Genomic DNA, 17350 nt, shown 5'->3' on the forward strand with positions numbered 1-17350 from the left:
GCCCAATCGGGCTTTTGAGCACATGGCAATAAGACCAAGCGCTTATTTCAGGGTTCAAAAAAAAATATAAGACTGGGTCTTATTTTCAGGGAAACATGGTCTCTCTCTCTCTCTCTCTCTCTCTCACTCTCTCTCTTATCAATCTCTCTCCCTCCCCCCTCTCTTATCAATCTCTCTCTCTCTCTCATCTATCTATCATCTATCTATCTATCATCTACCCTGTTTCCCCCAAATAAGACATCCCCTGATAATAAGCCCAACCGGGCTTTTGAGCACATGGCAATAAGGCCAAGCGCTTATTTCAGGGTTCAAAAAAAATATAAGACTGGGTCTTATTTTTGGGGAAACATGGTAGCTTGCTTGTGGCTATGTAGGGTTGATCCCTCTTTTCGCTCCACTGCTCAGGTTCTGCCACTCTTCCCACCAAGTTCTTTATGGGGCTGTTTCAGTTCAGCCCAGGAGCACCACCAAGGGGAAGTCCCACCTGGGAAGAATGATCAAAGAATTTCTTTTTCCTGAAAAAAGTTTAGAGAACTCATCCGCCCAATTTCTCTACCCCAAAAATCAGTGGAGAAAAAGCCACTCGTGCCCAGCTTCAAAGCCTGCCATACTTGTCTGAGCAAGAGGGAAGAAGAAGAAAAGGCCTCAAGTGTAGGATCTCCAAAACTCAATATCCCAAGGATTAAATGTTCCCCAGAAGGCCCATTTTTGCCTTGACGTTCTGGAAGGGGTTTAATAGTTTTCCCAAAGAAAATCATCTGGAGCAGGAAGTATTTTGTGGTGTTTTTCCAGACACAGAGCCATGGTGGGAGGGTGGGGAGGGGAGGGGAGGGGATGGAACTTTCCAGCCTGTTTTGGGGGTAAAGGTGGAAATGAGTGCAGAAAGAAAGAAAGAAAGAAAGAAAGAAAGAAAGAAAGAAAGAAAGAAAGAAAGAAAGAAAGAAAGAAAGAAAGAAAGAAAGAAAGAAAGAAAGAAATGCAGTTGGTACTGCTGAAAATCAGCATTTTTGCCACTAAATTTTGGCTGCATAATATGAGGATAGGTCCATAATCACAATTATGTGGAGTTGGAAAGGTTCTATAGCGGAAGAGCAAGCTGAGGTGGAAGGCAGAGTTAAATGTGTCACAAGTTTGGAGTTATTGTGTTGCCACAAGAGATCCAAGTTCAGCCCCCCACCATGAATTCCATTGACCCTTATCCAGTGCCAATTTACTTTTGACCATAAGGTGGATATTTAGTGCCTTGTTCAAATCCTCCAGCCCAATACTTGAGATCTATGAACTACAGTTTGCCTAGAGGGGTTTTTTTTTTGGACATTATTTGCAGTAAATTAAAAAGAATTCCCTTTTGACCTCCAGCAGTATATCTCTAAATGCAACAAAGAGTATCTTTTCCACTTAAACTCAGCAGTCGAAATAATGATAATAGTAGCTTAACTGTTGCAAAATGCTCACCCAGACTGACTACAAACAACAGCACGACAAAAGTAGCAACAAACGGTGCATTGGAATACCTGCAAGAAGTACCAATTGCCTGCAAGCAGGAAACTGGTGGGACCACTAAATAGATAAAGCAGTAGAAAATACAGAAGCTTAAAGTGATGTGGGTTTTTCGAATTCATCCAGTCAGCACCTGTCACAAAACACCCCACACTTAAGAACTGTTGATAAGAAAGATAGTGAATGTTGCAGTACCTGGAGATAGCAGAATAGAAGAGAAAGAACTGGAGGAAATCACGAAATACAAAGACCTGTAAATAGAAGTAGAACAACTGTGGTAAAAGAAAGCCATTGTCGTAGGCACCTTGGGGGCAATCCGAAAACAACCGGAGCACCACTTGAATACCATTGGTGTTGACAGAATCACCATCAGTCAATTGCAAAAGGCAGCTTTATTAGAAACAGCTTACATCCTGCAACCATGCTGCAACTTGAACTCCATCCAATGTTCTGTCCCCGTCCCATACACGCACCCCCACAGACGGCCCGGAGTTAATAAGCCACACGACAAAACTCTTTGAAGATAAAGCTGGCAGCAACCCAGTGGCTAGCTGCCAATTCAGACTTTACTCACACAAAACAAAGATTAGACTGCAAGCATTCCGATAAAACAGGCAGAGTTTCAACAATACAAGGATTAATCCAAATGCAGTCCGATAAAGCAGGCAGAAGTCCAGTAACGCAGAGATCATGGATTATTTCCAGTTTTTGCTCGTTACAAACTGAACCGGCCACCACACGCACATTTATACCCTGTGGGGTGTGGTCCAGTGACTCAGCTAATCTCTGGCACACCTTCCCCTCTGCTGCGCACGCTTCTCCCTGCGCCTCTGCTGAGGGTCCAGCCAGCACTTATCTTCTTCGTCGCTGTCCACCTGTGGCTGCGGGGACGTGCTTGGCTCTGAGCCTATCTTTTGGCCTTTGGTGTCCTCCGGAGGCATTGCCAGAGAGGAGGGTCCTGGAGAGGGAGGCCTTGCCAACTCCTCTCCCTCACTCTCAGAGTCTGCATCTGTCGATAGCCCAGGCTCAGGCAATGGAGCCACAACAATCCAAGTATAACATCTGTCTATCCCAGGTCCTTGGGAAGGACTCACTCAGTAGGTGGACAAAAATGCCAAATCCAGCCTAAACATGAACATGGCTGACTGTCCATCCATCCAACCATCATTATAATAACAACAGCAACAACAACAACAAAGCAGCAAAGGGATTACCAGCTTTGTATAAACTCGGATCAATTTTCTAGCTTTTAATTGTAAAGTTTTGGCATCGACGCATCTGGGAAGAAGACCTGAAATTCAAGTAAAGGAACAAAGTAGATCAGAGGAGCCTGCATTCTCTGATACTTTAAAAATATATCGGGACCAGATTATTTAAAGGTGCTTTCCCCTTTTGGCATCCCCTAGAGGTAGACTTCACCTCCCAGGGTTCACCCAAGCAGAGACCATCAGCTGGAGACGGGACTTCTTTCCCCAGATGTTCTGCCTGCTTGGCAGATGTTTTCCTTACTGTTTTACTGGCTCCCACTACAAATGCCGTCTGCTGAATTTTGGGGATGTGGCTTCCCAGATTCTTTTAACCAGAGAAGCCCCCCAAAAAAGCACCATTCCAACTGCTATTTTCCTTCACTGTAGAGTTTTCTATGTGGTTGTGGAGACCTGATTTCACTTTCAAACATGGTCCTGCTGAGAACTTAAGACCAAAACTCTGCATGTGCACTGGAGTTTCAAAAATGCCCATTACAGCTTCTACTTGTTCTGGGTTCTTGAGGGTACGACAGCAGCCTTCATCTGCTCTTTTGGCATGTTTTTAGTAAGTGGGTGTCAACTCTGAAGCTGGCCTGACTGAGTCCACCTTGGAAGCTTCAGCGTTGCCATACTGGAGCTGAGAGATAGGGAGTGGGGAATAGAGATAGCTGGGGTTTCGTAGCCAAAACAAAATAGTTTCCCCTGAGAACCAAGGACATTCTCACAGGTGGCTGAAGGGAGGAGGAGTGAAGTTTCCAAGCAACCAGACAGCACCTTGATTGACTGATAGTTTGGGAAGGGGGGGGTCTTTTAATTAGGTGAATACTGTAGGAACCTTTAGAATCAGTTTTCACCAGTCTGTGCCAATATGATATGTCCAGTAAACCTGTTCTTTGAGGAACCTGCTTTCCTTGGAGTTCTGTTCGCTATGGGTATATAACTTGGGACCCTGACAGCGGGGGCTTTAAGATTTCTATTCATCCAAGATAACTACTCAGTTCTACACTGAAAGTATCAGCTAGTTTCCATCCAGGTCCTTCCTGCCAAACAAGGAAACATCTGAAAGGCCATTAAAACATCCGAAGATAAAATAAAAACCGAGAACAATCGAATTCATAGCTTTGTTCATTAGGACATTGGCCAACCCTTGGATGAGAACACGTTTTAATAAACAGAAGTCAGTTCTAGTTTGTGGCCTAAAACCCCCCTCTATACGAGCGATCCTATGAATTGTGCTTTTCACATTTTGTAATGCAGTTCTGGAGTCAAACACCGGATGCCAAAACATTGGAGAAAGTGTGTTAAATTGTGAATTTTAAGGCAGTTTTGTTTTAGATTTAGAATTTTAGACCTGGGCTAAAATTGGATGGACCAGACTGATGATTACACACCAAAAAAAATAAATAAGTATCAGCATGGACTGAACAAAGACATCTTAATCTATTGGTAGAACGTAAAATGGGTGCGTCAGCATTCTTCATCGCATAGCTGTGTTTGCAGACTTTAAAAAGCCTGGGGAATGAACTGAAGTGTGTTTCTCATCTAACATGTAAACTCGCTCCCATTTATATCCAGAATAATTAGTAAACAATTGGCGGAGCCCATGAACTCTGAATAACTCAGTGATTCTGCAGAGCCTCATGCCTCTCCTTCGTCTCCCCAGCGAGATGTTAGATGTTTAAATAAGCCAACGGGGACCCTGAAGGGGCAAAAGCCAGCCGACTGGGGTGGATGCCAAGGTCTGTTTGCCAGCTGCTGTCCAGGGAGGCCAACTCTCTCCAAAATAAAGCAGGTTCTTTTTTCCCAGTGAATCTATGCCAGAAAGACGAAATCAGAATGTAGGAAAAAGAGAAAATAAGCAGTCGAGGTTTTTTGCAGGAGAAGCTGGAATAAGCCTGAAGTGCTGAGTGTTGTGGTCTGCCAGCAGCCTGTGGAGTCGGACAGTGAGGACAATGGGGAGGACAATGGGCCAGTCCTGGAGTCAGGGGAAGGCCCGGACGAGGGCTCTGCGTCGGAGGCAGAGATGGGGCCAGGGCCATCTGGGAGTGATGTGTGGACTCCAGAGCCTCCAGAGGCGGACATCAGAGAGGCAGAGGAACAGGGAGAGCCTGTTCCTAGTGCGTGCATGCGAAGAGCTGACAGAAGGCAAGAGCAGCTAAAGCAAAAAGGACGACTCGGGAGTAAGGCCAGGAGATGATTGGCCCTTCCCAGAAGGCTTAAAAGAGCAGCAACTGCTCTTGGGATCTTTGTAGGAAAGCAACATTGCTACAGTTGTTTCTTGTCAGAATCTCTTGCTTCTGAACTTTTGCCAAGAAAAGCCATTGGAAGGATCCCAAAGACGACAAAGGTTGGTGATAAGGCCGAAGGACTGTTTACGAAGAATTTGTTTTGGAATTAATTTGGACTAAGCTGAGAATGAAGTTATTCTCAGCTGTTCTAATAAAATACGTTTGTTTAAGACTGATTGTGTCTGGTAATAACTACTTGGGCCTAGGTCACAACACTGAGATGGTTAGAAGATCTCTTCAACATTGATTCATCCCTGTACATCTTTGCTCCTAGGAAGTCCACTTTGAAATAAAATTCAATCCGGTAGTTGGCTCATTTCCAGCTTGCTCCTGTTCCTACGTCTAGAAAACAGAGAAGTTTGCCTCCATTGCAAATGTGGAACTCCTCAGAGGACACATGTTGAGTAGGTTGATGGGACCCTCTATGCCTCAAAAAGATATGAGATTTTCTGCCAATGAAAGGGGAAGCGCTTGCCTTCAGAAGTTGTGGGTGCTTCATCATGGAGGTTTTCGAGAAGAGACTAGAGACAGTTTTACATATTCCAAGTAAGATTCCTGAATCCAGTTTATCCCTCTTGCTCCCAATCCTTTGGATGTGGAATTGGTGGCCCCATCCCCAATCCTGATATACCTCCCAGCAGGGAAGCTAAAGTTTGAAAAGGGACAAAGCCAAAATGGAGAATTGTGAGATCAGAATTTTTTTCATGTTTCAAACATTTAGCAAAAGCACAGGAGAGAGGAGATTCGGGACAGAAACGAAGTAGGGAAGGCGAAAACCTCCATCAATTGGCCTCCCGATATCTTATAAATGAGATGTCAGAGCCCATCTGCCCTCAATGAAAACCAACCCTAAAAATAGATCAAATCAAGATTTTTTTTCTTCATTCAAGCAGACAACCAGCAGATGGAATTTTCTGGCATTTTTGAGCCAAGGAAAAATTTCCCCAGAGTGCCAGAAGACAGCTGACTCCCTTCTTCCCTCCGGGATCAAAAAACAAAAACAAAAAAACGAGATGCCATTCCCCAAAGCAAGAAAGGCTGAAAATATTCCATGGTAAACTCACCGCCTGCACAGATACTGGAAGGCTTTGCAGCAAGGATTTCAATGCAAGATTTCTTCAGAATCTAGAAGGCACAAGAAAGAATTACAGGGTTTAACAACCTTGTGTGCATCCAGATGGAGAACTCACAGTGTCGCTCAAAGCTGGAGTATCTTAACGGCTAAACCAAAAAGGACTCGTGTTATAGGAGGCCAAAAATCAAAAGACCTGAAGAATGGAAGGAGAGGTCCCATCCTTTCTGCATCTTCTGCTTCAAGCCCTATCAGGAATGGTCAAAGAAGGTACAGGACCTTCCACCCATTTTCTGCTCCCAGAAATACTCAAAGTACTTTCCACACTGCAAAATGTTTTGCATACCCAGGCCAGGAGAAGATGGGCTTACTTTATCACCCCAGGTTCATGGGGGAGCAAGGCCAGAAAGGTCTCTAGGAGGAGACCTTCAGCTAAGTCAAGATGGGGACTGCAGAAAAAGTGAGCAAAGCTCCAAGGCGCAGATGAGGCTTTGGTCATTTAGCTGTGACACCTTTTGACCTCCCCTTCCCACTCCATGCCTCTGGCAACGGGGAAAATGCAACATACTAATTGCAATGGATGTGTGGACTTCAACCCCAAAATTTCAGGAAATCTAAAAACATCGGGCTAGAGAATAGGAAAGGACAGGAGAAACTCCAGGTCCTTAGAGGTCCTGGACCAACATCCATCCATCTGGACAATGAATGAGGAGAAGAAAGTCGTGTGCTGATGGTAGAGTTGATGTGAATGGATGGGGATTTTTCTTACCCATTTGGCTCCAAAATATTATGAAGGACACAACTCAAATTTTAAATGAAGATAGAGGTGGCCCTCTACTTACAACAACAATTGAACCCAAAATTTCTGTTGCTAAGCGAGACATTTGTTCAGTGAGCTTTGGCCCGTTTTTACCATCTTTCTTGCTACAATTGTTAAGGGAATCACTGCAATTGTTAAGTTACTAATGTGATTGTTAAGTGAATCTGATTTTCGCATTGACTTTGATCCCGGGATGCTGCAACCGTCATAAGTGTGAAAAATGATCCCGAGTTCCTTTTTTTCAGTGCCATGGTAATGTCAAACGGTCACTAAATGAATTGTTGTAAGTCAAGGACTTGCCTGTACTCTGAGCAATTCCCACCCCCAACCTTCAACACTTGTGTGCAGAAAATGCAGGTGAAACAATATCTTTTTTTTACAAGGTCTCCATAAAAGGTCGAGAATGGAAGAAAAGTAGCAGATTTTTCTAACTACCGTGTTTTCCCGAAAATAAGACCCAACCAGGAAATAAAGCCCTAGCATAATTTTTCAGGATGCTCGTAAATATAAACCCTACCCCAAAAATAAGCCCCAGTTAAGATCGTCAGACACTTTTAGTACTGCATTTTCCCAGAAACAAGTCCTAATGCAGAGGTCTTCAACCTTGGCAACTTTAAGACTTGTGGACTCCAACTCTCAGAATTCTCCAGCCAGCTATGCAATGCTGGCTGGAGAATTCTGGCTGGAGAACTCTGGGAGTTGAAGTCCACAAGTCTTAAAGCTGCCAAGTTTGAAGACCTCTGCCCTAATGCATCTTTTGGAGCAAAACTTAATATAAGACCGGGTCTTATTTTCGGGGAAACACGGATATGTAAGGCCTCAGGAATACCCTAAAAAGGAGAAAGAAAAAACAGAAACAATTAGCCAGGATGAACAGGAACTGCTGGGAGGGGAGCCAGCCACACAGAGGGGAAAAATGTCATTGTAAGGATCAACAGCTTCCATTCCAGGGCAATAACTATATTGAATTTTATGGTTTAGTGCAATATCGGGTTTTCAATTTCAGTTATATAGACTGTAAAAGATGTATGTTTGTGTTTTTATTTTTATAGTTATAATGTACACTGAAGATGGCATTTAATTTTGTTGTACTATGTGCAGTGACAATAAAGTAAAGTAAACTAAACTAAACTAAAGTTAGGCAACCAGCAAGCATTCTAGATTCTCTCTAGGCTCCTGCGATGTGTCTAGGTGTGATTCTCCAATCAGGTTTAATCCTTATTTATGTTATAAGGACCTCAGGGTGCCGTCGGTCAAACAATGTCGACTGGTGGCCCCCAGGGGAAGAGCCTTCTCTGTGGGAGCACCTGCCATTTGGAATGAGCTCCCCCCGGAGACACGGAGGATCCCGGATTTACGCACTTTCCGCCGTGCTCTCAAGACCTTTTTATTTCAACAGGTTGGCCTGGCCTCACTTCCTTTTAATTGTTGATTTTAAATTTGTTTTAAAATAATAGGGGTGTTTTAATCTGTATGGGCCAAATTATTTAATGTGCTTTTACATTGCTTTTTAAATTTTGTATTATGTATTCTGTTCACCGCCCTGAGTCCTTCGGGAATAGGGTGGTATATAAATTCAAAATAAAAGTAAAGTAAAGTTATGTCCACTCAAAAAATTAAATCTGGTACAAATCTTCAAGGCCGAGCCAGATGAAATCCAGTCTGAAAGATACAAATCACCGCAGGGGGAAAAAAAAAGAATTTGGAACTTTTGTTTGGAAAAGCAGGACATAAACTTCCAGAAAGAGGCATCTCTGGCTTTGAGCCAGTGACCTTTGAGTGAGTCACAGCACGGAGACTTCCGTTGCGATTCTCTGGGGTAGCCAGCTAATTTTATTTCCTAAATGCAATGAGTCCCAGCTCAGTAGCAAAGGTAGCATCTTTTGTTTGAAACATGAAAGTAGCACCATAGCATTGCACTATAATAGCAATAGCACTTAGACTTATATACCGCTTCACAGTGCTTTCCAGCCCTCTCTAAGCAGTTTACAGAGTCAGCCTCTTGCCCCCAACCATCTGGGTCCTCATTTGACCCACCTCGGAAGGATGGAAGGCTGAGTCAACCTTGAGCCGGTCAGGATTGAACTGCTGGCAGTCAGCAGAATTAACCTGAAATACTGCATTCTAATGGGAAGGAAGGAAGGAAGGAAGGAAGGAAGGAAGGAAGGAAGGAAGGAAGGAAGGAAGGAAGGAAGGAAGGAGCATTTCAGGAAGGGAAGGAGGGAGGGAGGGAGGGAGGGAGGGAAGGAAGGAAGGAAGGAAGGAAGGAAGGAAGGAAGGAAGGAAGGAAGGAAGGAAGGAAGGAAAGAAAATAGCAAGAGCATTTAGACTAATATACCACTTCACAGAGTTTAACAGCCCTCTCTAAGTGATTTATAGGGTCAGCCTACTGCCCACAACAATCTGGTTCCTCAGTTTACTGACCTTGGAAGGATGGAAGGCTGAATCAGCCTTGAGCCTGTTGAGATTCTAACTGCCAAATTGCAGGCAGCTGGCAGTCAGCAGTAGTAGGCTGCAGTACTGCACTCTAACCACTGCGCCACCACACAGTGGTTAATGGGTTCTACACTGAGTTTTCTGAGCACGAAATCTTGTGAGTTACTGCTGGCCATTGAAGCCATAAGAAATGCAGCCAGCGAGACAAAGAGAAAGGAAATACTTCTGGAATCTATTAGGAACAGCTGTAGAGAGAATGCAACTCTAAAAGCCCAGAATATTTTTAGGTTCTCACAATACCTGGTGCCCTAACCACATTTGTATGTTCAATTGGAAGAGATTAAAGGGGAGAGGGAGAGAGAGAGAGAGAGAGAGAGAGAAAACAAGGTTCCTGATCCAGAAAATAGGTTAAAGTAAAAGCATTTGTACCTGGAGGGATCAGGAACATAACTTCTATCCCTGCTTTCTTTTACCTTTCTTTCCATGTATTGGGCTGCAGCAATGGTGAAATGTAAAATTTGTTACTACCGGTTCTGTGGGTGTGGCTTAGTGGGGGTAATGTGACTGAGTGGGCGTGGCCAACTTTTTTTTTTAGTTTTAAAAGCATTTTTTCTACAACCTCTTCAGCCGAAGAGGTAGTAAAAAAAAAATGCTTTTAAAAGCCTCTGACAATCAGGCAACTCAGCTGGGATCGTCAGAGGCTTTTAAAAGCATTTTTCTTCAACCTCTTCAGCCAAAAAGATGCTTTTAAAAGTAAAAAAAAAAGCCTCTGATGATCGCGCAGCTCAGCTGGGATCGTCAGAGGCAATCCCAGCTGAGCCGTGCGATCATCAGTCTTTTAAGGCCAAGCGCTTATTTCAGGGTTCAAAATAATATAAGACAGGGTCTTATTTTCAGGGAAACACGGTATCTATCTATCTATCTATCTATCTATCTATCTATCTATCTATCTATCTATCTATCTATCTATATCATCTATCTATCTATCTATCTATCTATCTATCTATCTATCTATCTATCTCTCTATCTTATCTCTCTCTCTATCTCTCTATCATCTCTCTATCATCTACCCTGTTTCCCCCAAAATAAGACATCCCCTGATAATAAGCCCAATCGGGCTTTTGAGTGCATGGCAATAAGGCCAAGTGCTTATTTCAGGGTTCAAAAAAATATAAGACAGGGTCTTATTTTCAGGGAAACTCTCTCTCTCTCTCTCTCTCTCTCTCTCTCTCTCATCTATCTATCATCTATCTATCTATCACCCCTCTCTCTCTTATCAATCTCTCTCTCTATCTCTCTATCATCTCTCTATCGTCTATCATCTCTCCTGTTTTCCCCAAAATAAGACATCCCCCGATAATAAATCCAATCGGGCTTTTGAGCACATGGCAATAAGGCCAAGCGCTTATTTCAGGGTTCAAAAAAATATAAGACAGGGTCTTATTTTCGGGGAAACACGGTAGCTCTTCCAGAAGGCCTTACACTGATACCTGGAATCCTCTATTTAGACCTAGCAATAACAGAAATAGAAGGAAAGATCTGTAGCTCAAGGCTGAATTGCACAGTCCTAGGTGCTCTCTGAGCTCGGTGGTTTTCTTGCAGATGTTTCATCACCAAGTAACATCATCTGGGCTAGCAATGACAAAAATATTGTGGAAAACTGGCAAGACTCACTAAGACAGTACTGTACTTCCCTATTTTGGGTGAGTTGGTTTCAGGAACAAAGTGAGATCCAGGGCTTCGTAATGGTATAGAATTCCCCCAGCCCTCTGAATCAAAGCTGCTCATTCTCTTTGCTTTTGCTAAATAATTCCCGAGCATTTCAGAGCTATCCATTCAGCCCAAACCTTTCTTCCACTCAGCCAAGCCTTTCAGTTCAGTGGCTGCTACCGGTTTCTTTCTAGGAGGCCCTGGGATGTCCCAGCGCTGATAAATATACTGTTTCTGGCAACAACAATGCTAATTTCACAAAGTCATGAAACGAGTACAGCGGTAAGCAAGACTTACAGAGTCTATGATTCCCTGGAGAGCTTCGAAGCCATCATTCACAGGGAAGACGTGATCCTTGCTGTCAGCGATTCGAGCCAACTGTTTTTTTTGGGGGGGAAAAAGTGAGTCAGCCAACAAGGATGCAAGGAAACATTGGACACACACAGTCAGTCAAGTCCCAAGAGGCAGATGACCATTGCGCAAGAGGTGGAGACAACGGTTTGTCAAGCTTTGTTGACATCTCTCTCCCTGTGTGCATGTATTTTGTTTCTTCCACACTCATAATTTTTCTCAGAATTTGCACTCATCACAATAGGAGGATTCCAGTTTTTCCAAATACAATAGTGGCGGGAATGAGAATTAGCAACATCCCCTCCCCCCTTGAAGCAGAGAACTTCAATATAATAGGACAGTGTTTTGCAACCTCAACAACTTTCAGATGTGTGGACTTCAGGTCCCTGAATTCTGCCTGGGGAATTCTGCGAGATGAAGTCCACATCTACTTAAGCTGCTGTGGCTGAGAAAAACTAGGATAGGATCCTGGCTGAACCTGGATCATAGTTTAAATTATTACAGAAGGATGAATCCATGGAGTCTTTACAGGCAACTTCCAGGGTCTTTGGCAGCTGCCTAAAACCAAAATTCTTTCCAATCTAATTCTCAGAGTTTTCTTTAGCAAGATTTATTGGAATATGAGGAATGGGGTTGTACGAATTCCAGCAGCTGAACAGTTTCCCACTGAAAGCCGTTGGATCGATTTCATTTTTCATTTCTTTTTCTTTTCTTTTTTTATTCCAGCCATCCTGTGATCTGTAGAGATGTCAGAACTTTTTCACAGGAAACGGTGCAGCTGGCTGGTTGCATATCCGTCTTCTTTATCAGCCTTAACTCAACCTACAAGGTCCCTGTTCTGAACCTTTACGGCAAAATTGCAGACACAATTTTACCATCGGCTTGGAGTGTATTGTGACATCCCGATCTAGACCACAGTCTTGGGATCTGCTGTACTTTCACCTAAGTTCAAACCAATCTGTTGGTGCTCAGCTTTTCAAGTCCAGTCAAAACTGAGTGGATGTGTCTACTTACATGGGCTTTATAGTTAAGGAGAAACACCTGGAACCAGAAATGGTGTCTATTACTTATTGTTGGTTTCCTTACCTACACCATGGGGTTTGGATGGGACCGGTTAATTTTTGGTTAATATTATGCTGGCCTGTAAGCCCAGAGAGATGAAGCTGGAATCAGCCATAAGTCATAAAGGGCCCATCGTCCCTCACCTAGAAGATGAGGTGATTTGTGAAGAGGCCTCTGCATGGGTAATCCAAAAAAATCAAGATGGCGGCCATGTCATGACAGGAACGGATGTTACGCCTGTTGAAAAGGGTTGAGGCTTTGATTCCATAGTTCTAGCTGCTCCTTTGACATTTTGGAGCCACATCCTGAGGCAGTCCTGTTCTTCTCACTCCCTCGAAAACAATTTCGAACGAGACTGGAAGCTGTTCCACTTAAAGCAACCCTTGCCCAGATGCAAGACGATTGAAAATTACCTGAGTTTCATTGAAGTCCTTCACACCGACACAGTATACCGTTGCTCCCAGCTCACGGGACCGGTTGGCCTGGAAAGAGAGGACCAAAACATTGGTTGCACCCCAAACAGCATAAAGAAACAATCAGTCTTGGATGGGGCTTCCCAACTGCCATTTTATCTCCTGGCCTATCTCACCCACCTACCTGCCACCTCAGCAGGAAAGATAAAACCCATATCCAACCTGGCAGAATTGCCTTTCTGTTTGGGATGTAACCCATAATTATGAATTAAAAAAGAGTCCCGGTCTGAGGGAAGGAGAGGGGAACATGGTTCCTTCATCTTTGTGTCAGGTTTCTTGGCCCTCCTTATGCAATACAGGTAGTCCTCCCTTCACAGTCCCCAGTTCCTATCCAGGTGCCTTAACCACCACACCAAAGGAGCTATGCCAAAATATCTCTTCTAGGTCCCTTTCCCCACAGAAGAAACGTCTGCTTGTCTGCCTCCCTTTTTTTTAAAAAAAAATTACATTTCAAGCTTATTTTATTATTTTAACTGGCAGGGATGGTTGCAGTTTGGGGATACGTTTGTTTCTTCCCTGGCCTGCTCCCTATTTTTCCATTTTTCCTACTTGGCTGCCCAACTTTTGAAAATAATAATAATAATAACAACAACTACTACAACTACAACACGATAAAAAGGCGAAAGATTTATATGATAAAAAAATTAAAATAAATAAATAAGTAGGTAAAATAAAATAAATAAGTAAAATTATTGCTTAACGCATTGTAAGCCGCCCTGAGTCTCCGGAGAAGGGCGGCATATAAATCAAATTTAAATAAATAAATAAATAAATAAATAAATAAATAAATAAATAATAAAATAAAATAAAATAATAAAATAAAATAAATAATAAAATAAGTAAAATAAAATAAATAATAAAATAAAATAAATAATAATATAAAATATAAAATAATAATAAAATAAAATAAAAAAATAAAATAAAATATAAAACTTCTCTCCTGGTGCTTCTCTTTCAAATTTTCTGACCAGGGAAGCTTCCGTTTGCTGTACTATACTCTGCAACATTCTTGGGAATTTCTTTTAAATGTAAATTAAAAAAAAAAAAACAATTATTGTCGGGAGCTCCTTCTCTTGAACGGAAACGAGGGGGAGGGAATTCAGTCTTGCCTTTTCTGCACAACAATAATTATGACTTTGGAAGAGGGCTAAAATTACGCGTCTCACAGCCGATGTAAGCCTTGTCCCGCGTAAGGCAGCTCAATTCCCCAGCATCCTAAAAGAAGACGAGGTGGATAAATCCCCTTCGAACGCTTCAGGCGGGGAGGATGGGCCGCCATAGCTTTCTGCAATCTGATGCCCTCCAGATGTGTTGCAGACTAAGAATTCCCTGAAAGCATCTGGAAGGCCTTGGATTGGGGAAGGCCAAGTTGTGCACCTCTCTACCCCTCCCACCTCCCCACCGATTGCTTTTGATAAAGCTTATTTTTCAAAACACAGCCAAGTTAATGTGCTCTCTCCATCCTGGAGCCCAATTAGTCCTTTATCTAGAATTGTGAAGATTCGTGTTACTGAAAAAAATGACCATATTTTTTCGGTTCATCCTTCTAAAGATGTTGCAATGCATCGACCGAATCCTGAAGTATTTAATTTTTGCAGTCAGAAATGGCGGTTGAGGGAAGGGAGCCGCACAATTCTCCTTGGGAAATTCCCTAGGCTAACACCGGGAAAGAAATTCATTGGGTTCATATTTCAGGATGTGCTTTCTTTTAATGCATGCTTCCCAGAAGTGTGTGTGTGTGTGTGTGTGTGTGGGGAGCATACACAGAAAAAAAAATACAGCAACACTGAAATAAATAGATTTGCCTCCTCCAACCCTTGCAAAGTGGGGATGTAGAGATGGGAAATGCAGTGCGTTGATAGGGGAGGTTGCATCTACGACGTTAAAAGACATGAAGTGCCATGCAGACATCTCGCTCCCCCTCAGCTAGGATCACTTCCCAAGAGTATAGCCAATTCATCTGCACGTTTTGCTTTGTTTAAACATTTACATTCTGCCCTTCGAATGCATTTCCCTGCAAAATGAGCGTGTGAACTGTCGGATTGTGGGTCCAAGCTCGTCTGGGCAAAGTTCTCTTGTTTGCAACAGCCTCCCAAAATAAAGGCGAGTGAAAACGACATGCCAGTTGTGAGCCTCTGAGGCAGACAGACAAAACAAATGTCTGCAAATATGTGTACCCCCCTCTCTCTCCCTCCCTTTCTTTCTCCCGTCTTCTCTCTCTCCCTCCTTCTCTCTCCCTCCCTCTCTTTCTCCCTTCTTCTCTCTCTCCCTCCTTCTCTCACGCCCTCTCTGTCCCTCTCTCCCTCCCTCACCGGTTCGGTGACGTCATATTGTCACCACTACCAGGTCGGCCAAACCGGACCGAACCAGGAGGAACCCACCACTGTGGTGGGGGTAATGTGACTGGGTGGGCGTGGCCAACTTTTTTTTTTTTTACTTTTAAAAGCATTTTTTCTACAACCTTAAGAGGTTGCAAGGAAAAAATGCTTTTAAAAGCCTCTGACGATCCCAGCTGAGCCACACGATCATCAGAGGCTTTTTTTTTTTTTTTTTACTTTTAAAAGCATTTTTTCGGCCGAAGAGGTTGTAGAAAAAATGCTTTTAAAAGTTTTTTTAAAAAAGCGCTTCTGATGAGGTGGGCGGGGTAAGCGAGCAATGACCGGGCCGGGGACCGATTCGGGGGCGTGGCCAATCAATGTTATTACCGGTTCTCTGAACTACTACAAATTCTTACTACCGGTTCTTGCGAACCGGTGCAAACCGGGAACAACCCACCACTGCCCCTACCTCTCGTTCAGAATAGAAGAAAAAGTCCTCATGGAGTTCTCCATCCGTCAAGGCAATAATGACACTGGCGGTCCTATAACCTGAGGAGGGAAGGAAGCCAGAAGTAGAATTAATGATCAAGGACAATGGAACAACCAGCTGCCATCTTCTTCCTCTACTCAAACACGATGCTGCACATCTGGTGCTGTTTGCAAACTGTCATAGAGGTTTCCTTCATGCTTTACTACAACATGGAGAGAGACAGCCACGTTTGCACTAACTCAGGTTTATGCAAACAACTCAGTATTTAATAGAGTGATTAAATACAGTGGTTAGAACCTGTTTCCTAACCTTGGGCACGGATGTTGGCTGCCTGACTTTTGGCCAGAGCCCCCCCCTCTCTCAGGCCTGGGAAGAAGAAGATGATGTCAAACCACTTCTGGAAATGTTGGCAAGGAAACTGCAGGGACTCATCAAATGCCAAGGCCGACTCAAAAAAGAGTGCCCGTTTGGTAGAGGCACCAGACTAAAAACTGGAATTCTTGGGGAGCTGGGCAAGCAGTTGTCAAGAGTCCAGAATGACTCAAAGAGGTGCCAACACCCACCCACATCAGTGGTGGGTTTCAAATTTTTTTACTACCAGTTCTGTGGGTGTAAAAAATCCTCCCCATTTTTTATTGGCCAATTGGACACACAAGGAATTTGTCTTTGGTGCATGTGCTCTAAGTATACATAAAAGAAAAGATACGTTCATCAAGAATCATAAGGTACAACACTTAATGATAGTCATAGGGAAACAGTCAATATAAATCGTAAGGATACCAGCAACAAATTTACAGTCATACAGTCCTAAATGGGAGGAGATGGGCGATGGGAACGATGAGAAGATTAATAGTAATGCAGACTTAGTGAATAGTTTGACAGTGTTGAGGGAATTATTTGTTTAGCAGAGAGATGGCGTTCGGGGAAAAACTGTCCTTGTGTCTAGTTGTTCTGGTGTGCAGTGCTCTATAGCGTCGTTTTGAGGGTAGGAGTTGAAACAGTTGATGTCCAGGATGTGAGGGGTCTGTAGATATTTTCCCAGCCCTCTTTTTGACTCGTGCAGTAGACAGGTCCTCAATGGAAGGCAGTTACCACCTATTCTGCACTTACACATTAGGTTTTCCCTGCCTAAGTGCAAGAGCTTTTCTTACCAATGAACTGCAACTTGTTGGATAATTGTTGGATTCAGCTCTTCTACCTTGGCACCCGTACAATAGCCCCCACAACTTAGCTGTGATCACATCTTTAAAGAATCCCTATTTTTTCTTTTCTTTTCCCCCTGTGCTTATAAGGACGCGATCTGATTAGAGAACTGTACATTCTCATCAGGCTGAACTCTGCCTCACCTTTTATTAAAAATTACAGACGGGATGTAGGAGAAACAATGAAAAGCTGCTGTTTTCCCCAGAGTCAAGCCGTGCCTTTATTCGTTTTTCCCAAAAATACGAGCCAGCCCCTTGGGATGGCTTTAGGGCAGGCGGCCCCTTCGCGGAGGAGAGCCAACCTATGATCATCCCAATTACAACATGCCATCCGCAGAGGAGGCAGAATTGCTGCCCACAGGTGTTCTTATCACCCCAAGA

The 17350-nt window shown here is 43.4% G+C and overlaps 1 protein-coding gene across 1 annotated transcript in view; it reads right to left on the reverse strand.

Moving 5' to 3' along the window:
• ANTXR1 (ANTXR cell adhesion molecule 1) overlaps positions 1-17350 on the reverse strand; it is a 110894-nt gene that overhangs the window by 70285 nt on the left and 23259 nt on the right. Inside the window, exons 6-9 of the mRNA XM_087875776.1 lie at positions 15747-15826; positions 12900-12968; positions 11371-11451; positions 6100-6160 (exon numbers count right to left, since the gene is read on the reverse strand). Of these exons, the coding sequence (XP_087731902.1) occupies positions 6100-6160; positions 11371-11451; positions 12900-12968; positions 15747-15826 (291 nt within the window). The remainder of the gene's footprint in view (positions 1-6099; positions 6161-11370; positions 11452-12899; positions 12969-15746; positions 15827-17350) is intronic.

The sequence above is a fragment of the Pantherophis guttatus genome, chromosome 9, assembly GCF_059756535.1.
Source record: "Pantherophis guttatus breed Tessera chromosome 9, ASM5975653v1, whole genome shotgun sequence".
NCBI classification, from domain to species: domain Eukaryota; kingdom Metazoa; phylum Chordata; class Lepidosauria; order Squamata; family Colubridae; genus Pantherophis; species Pantherophis guttatus.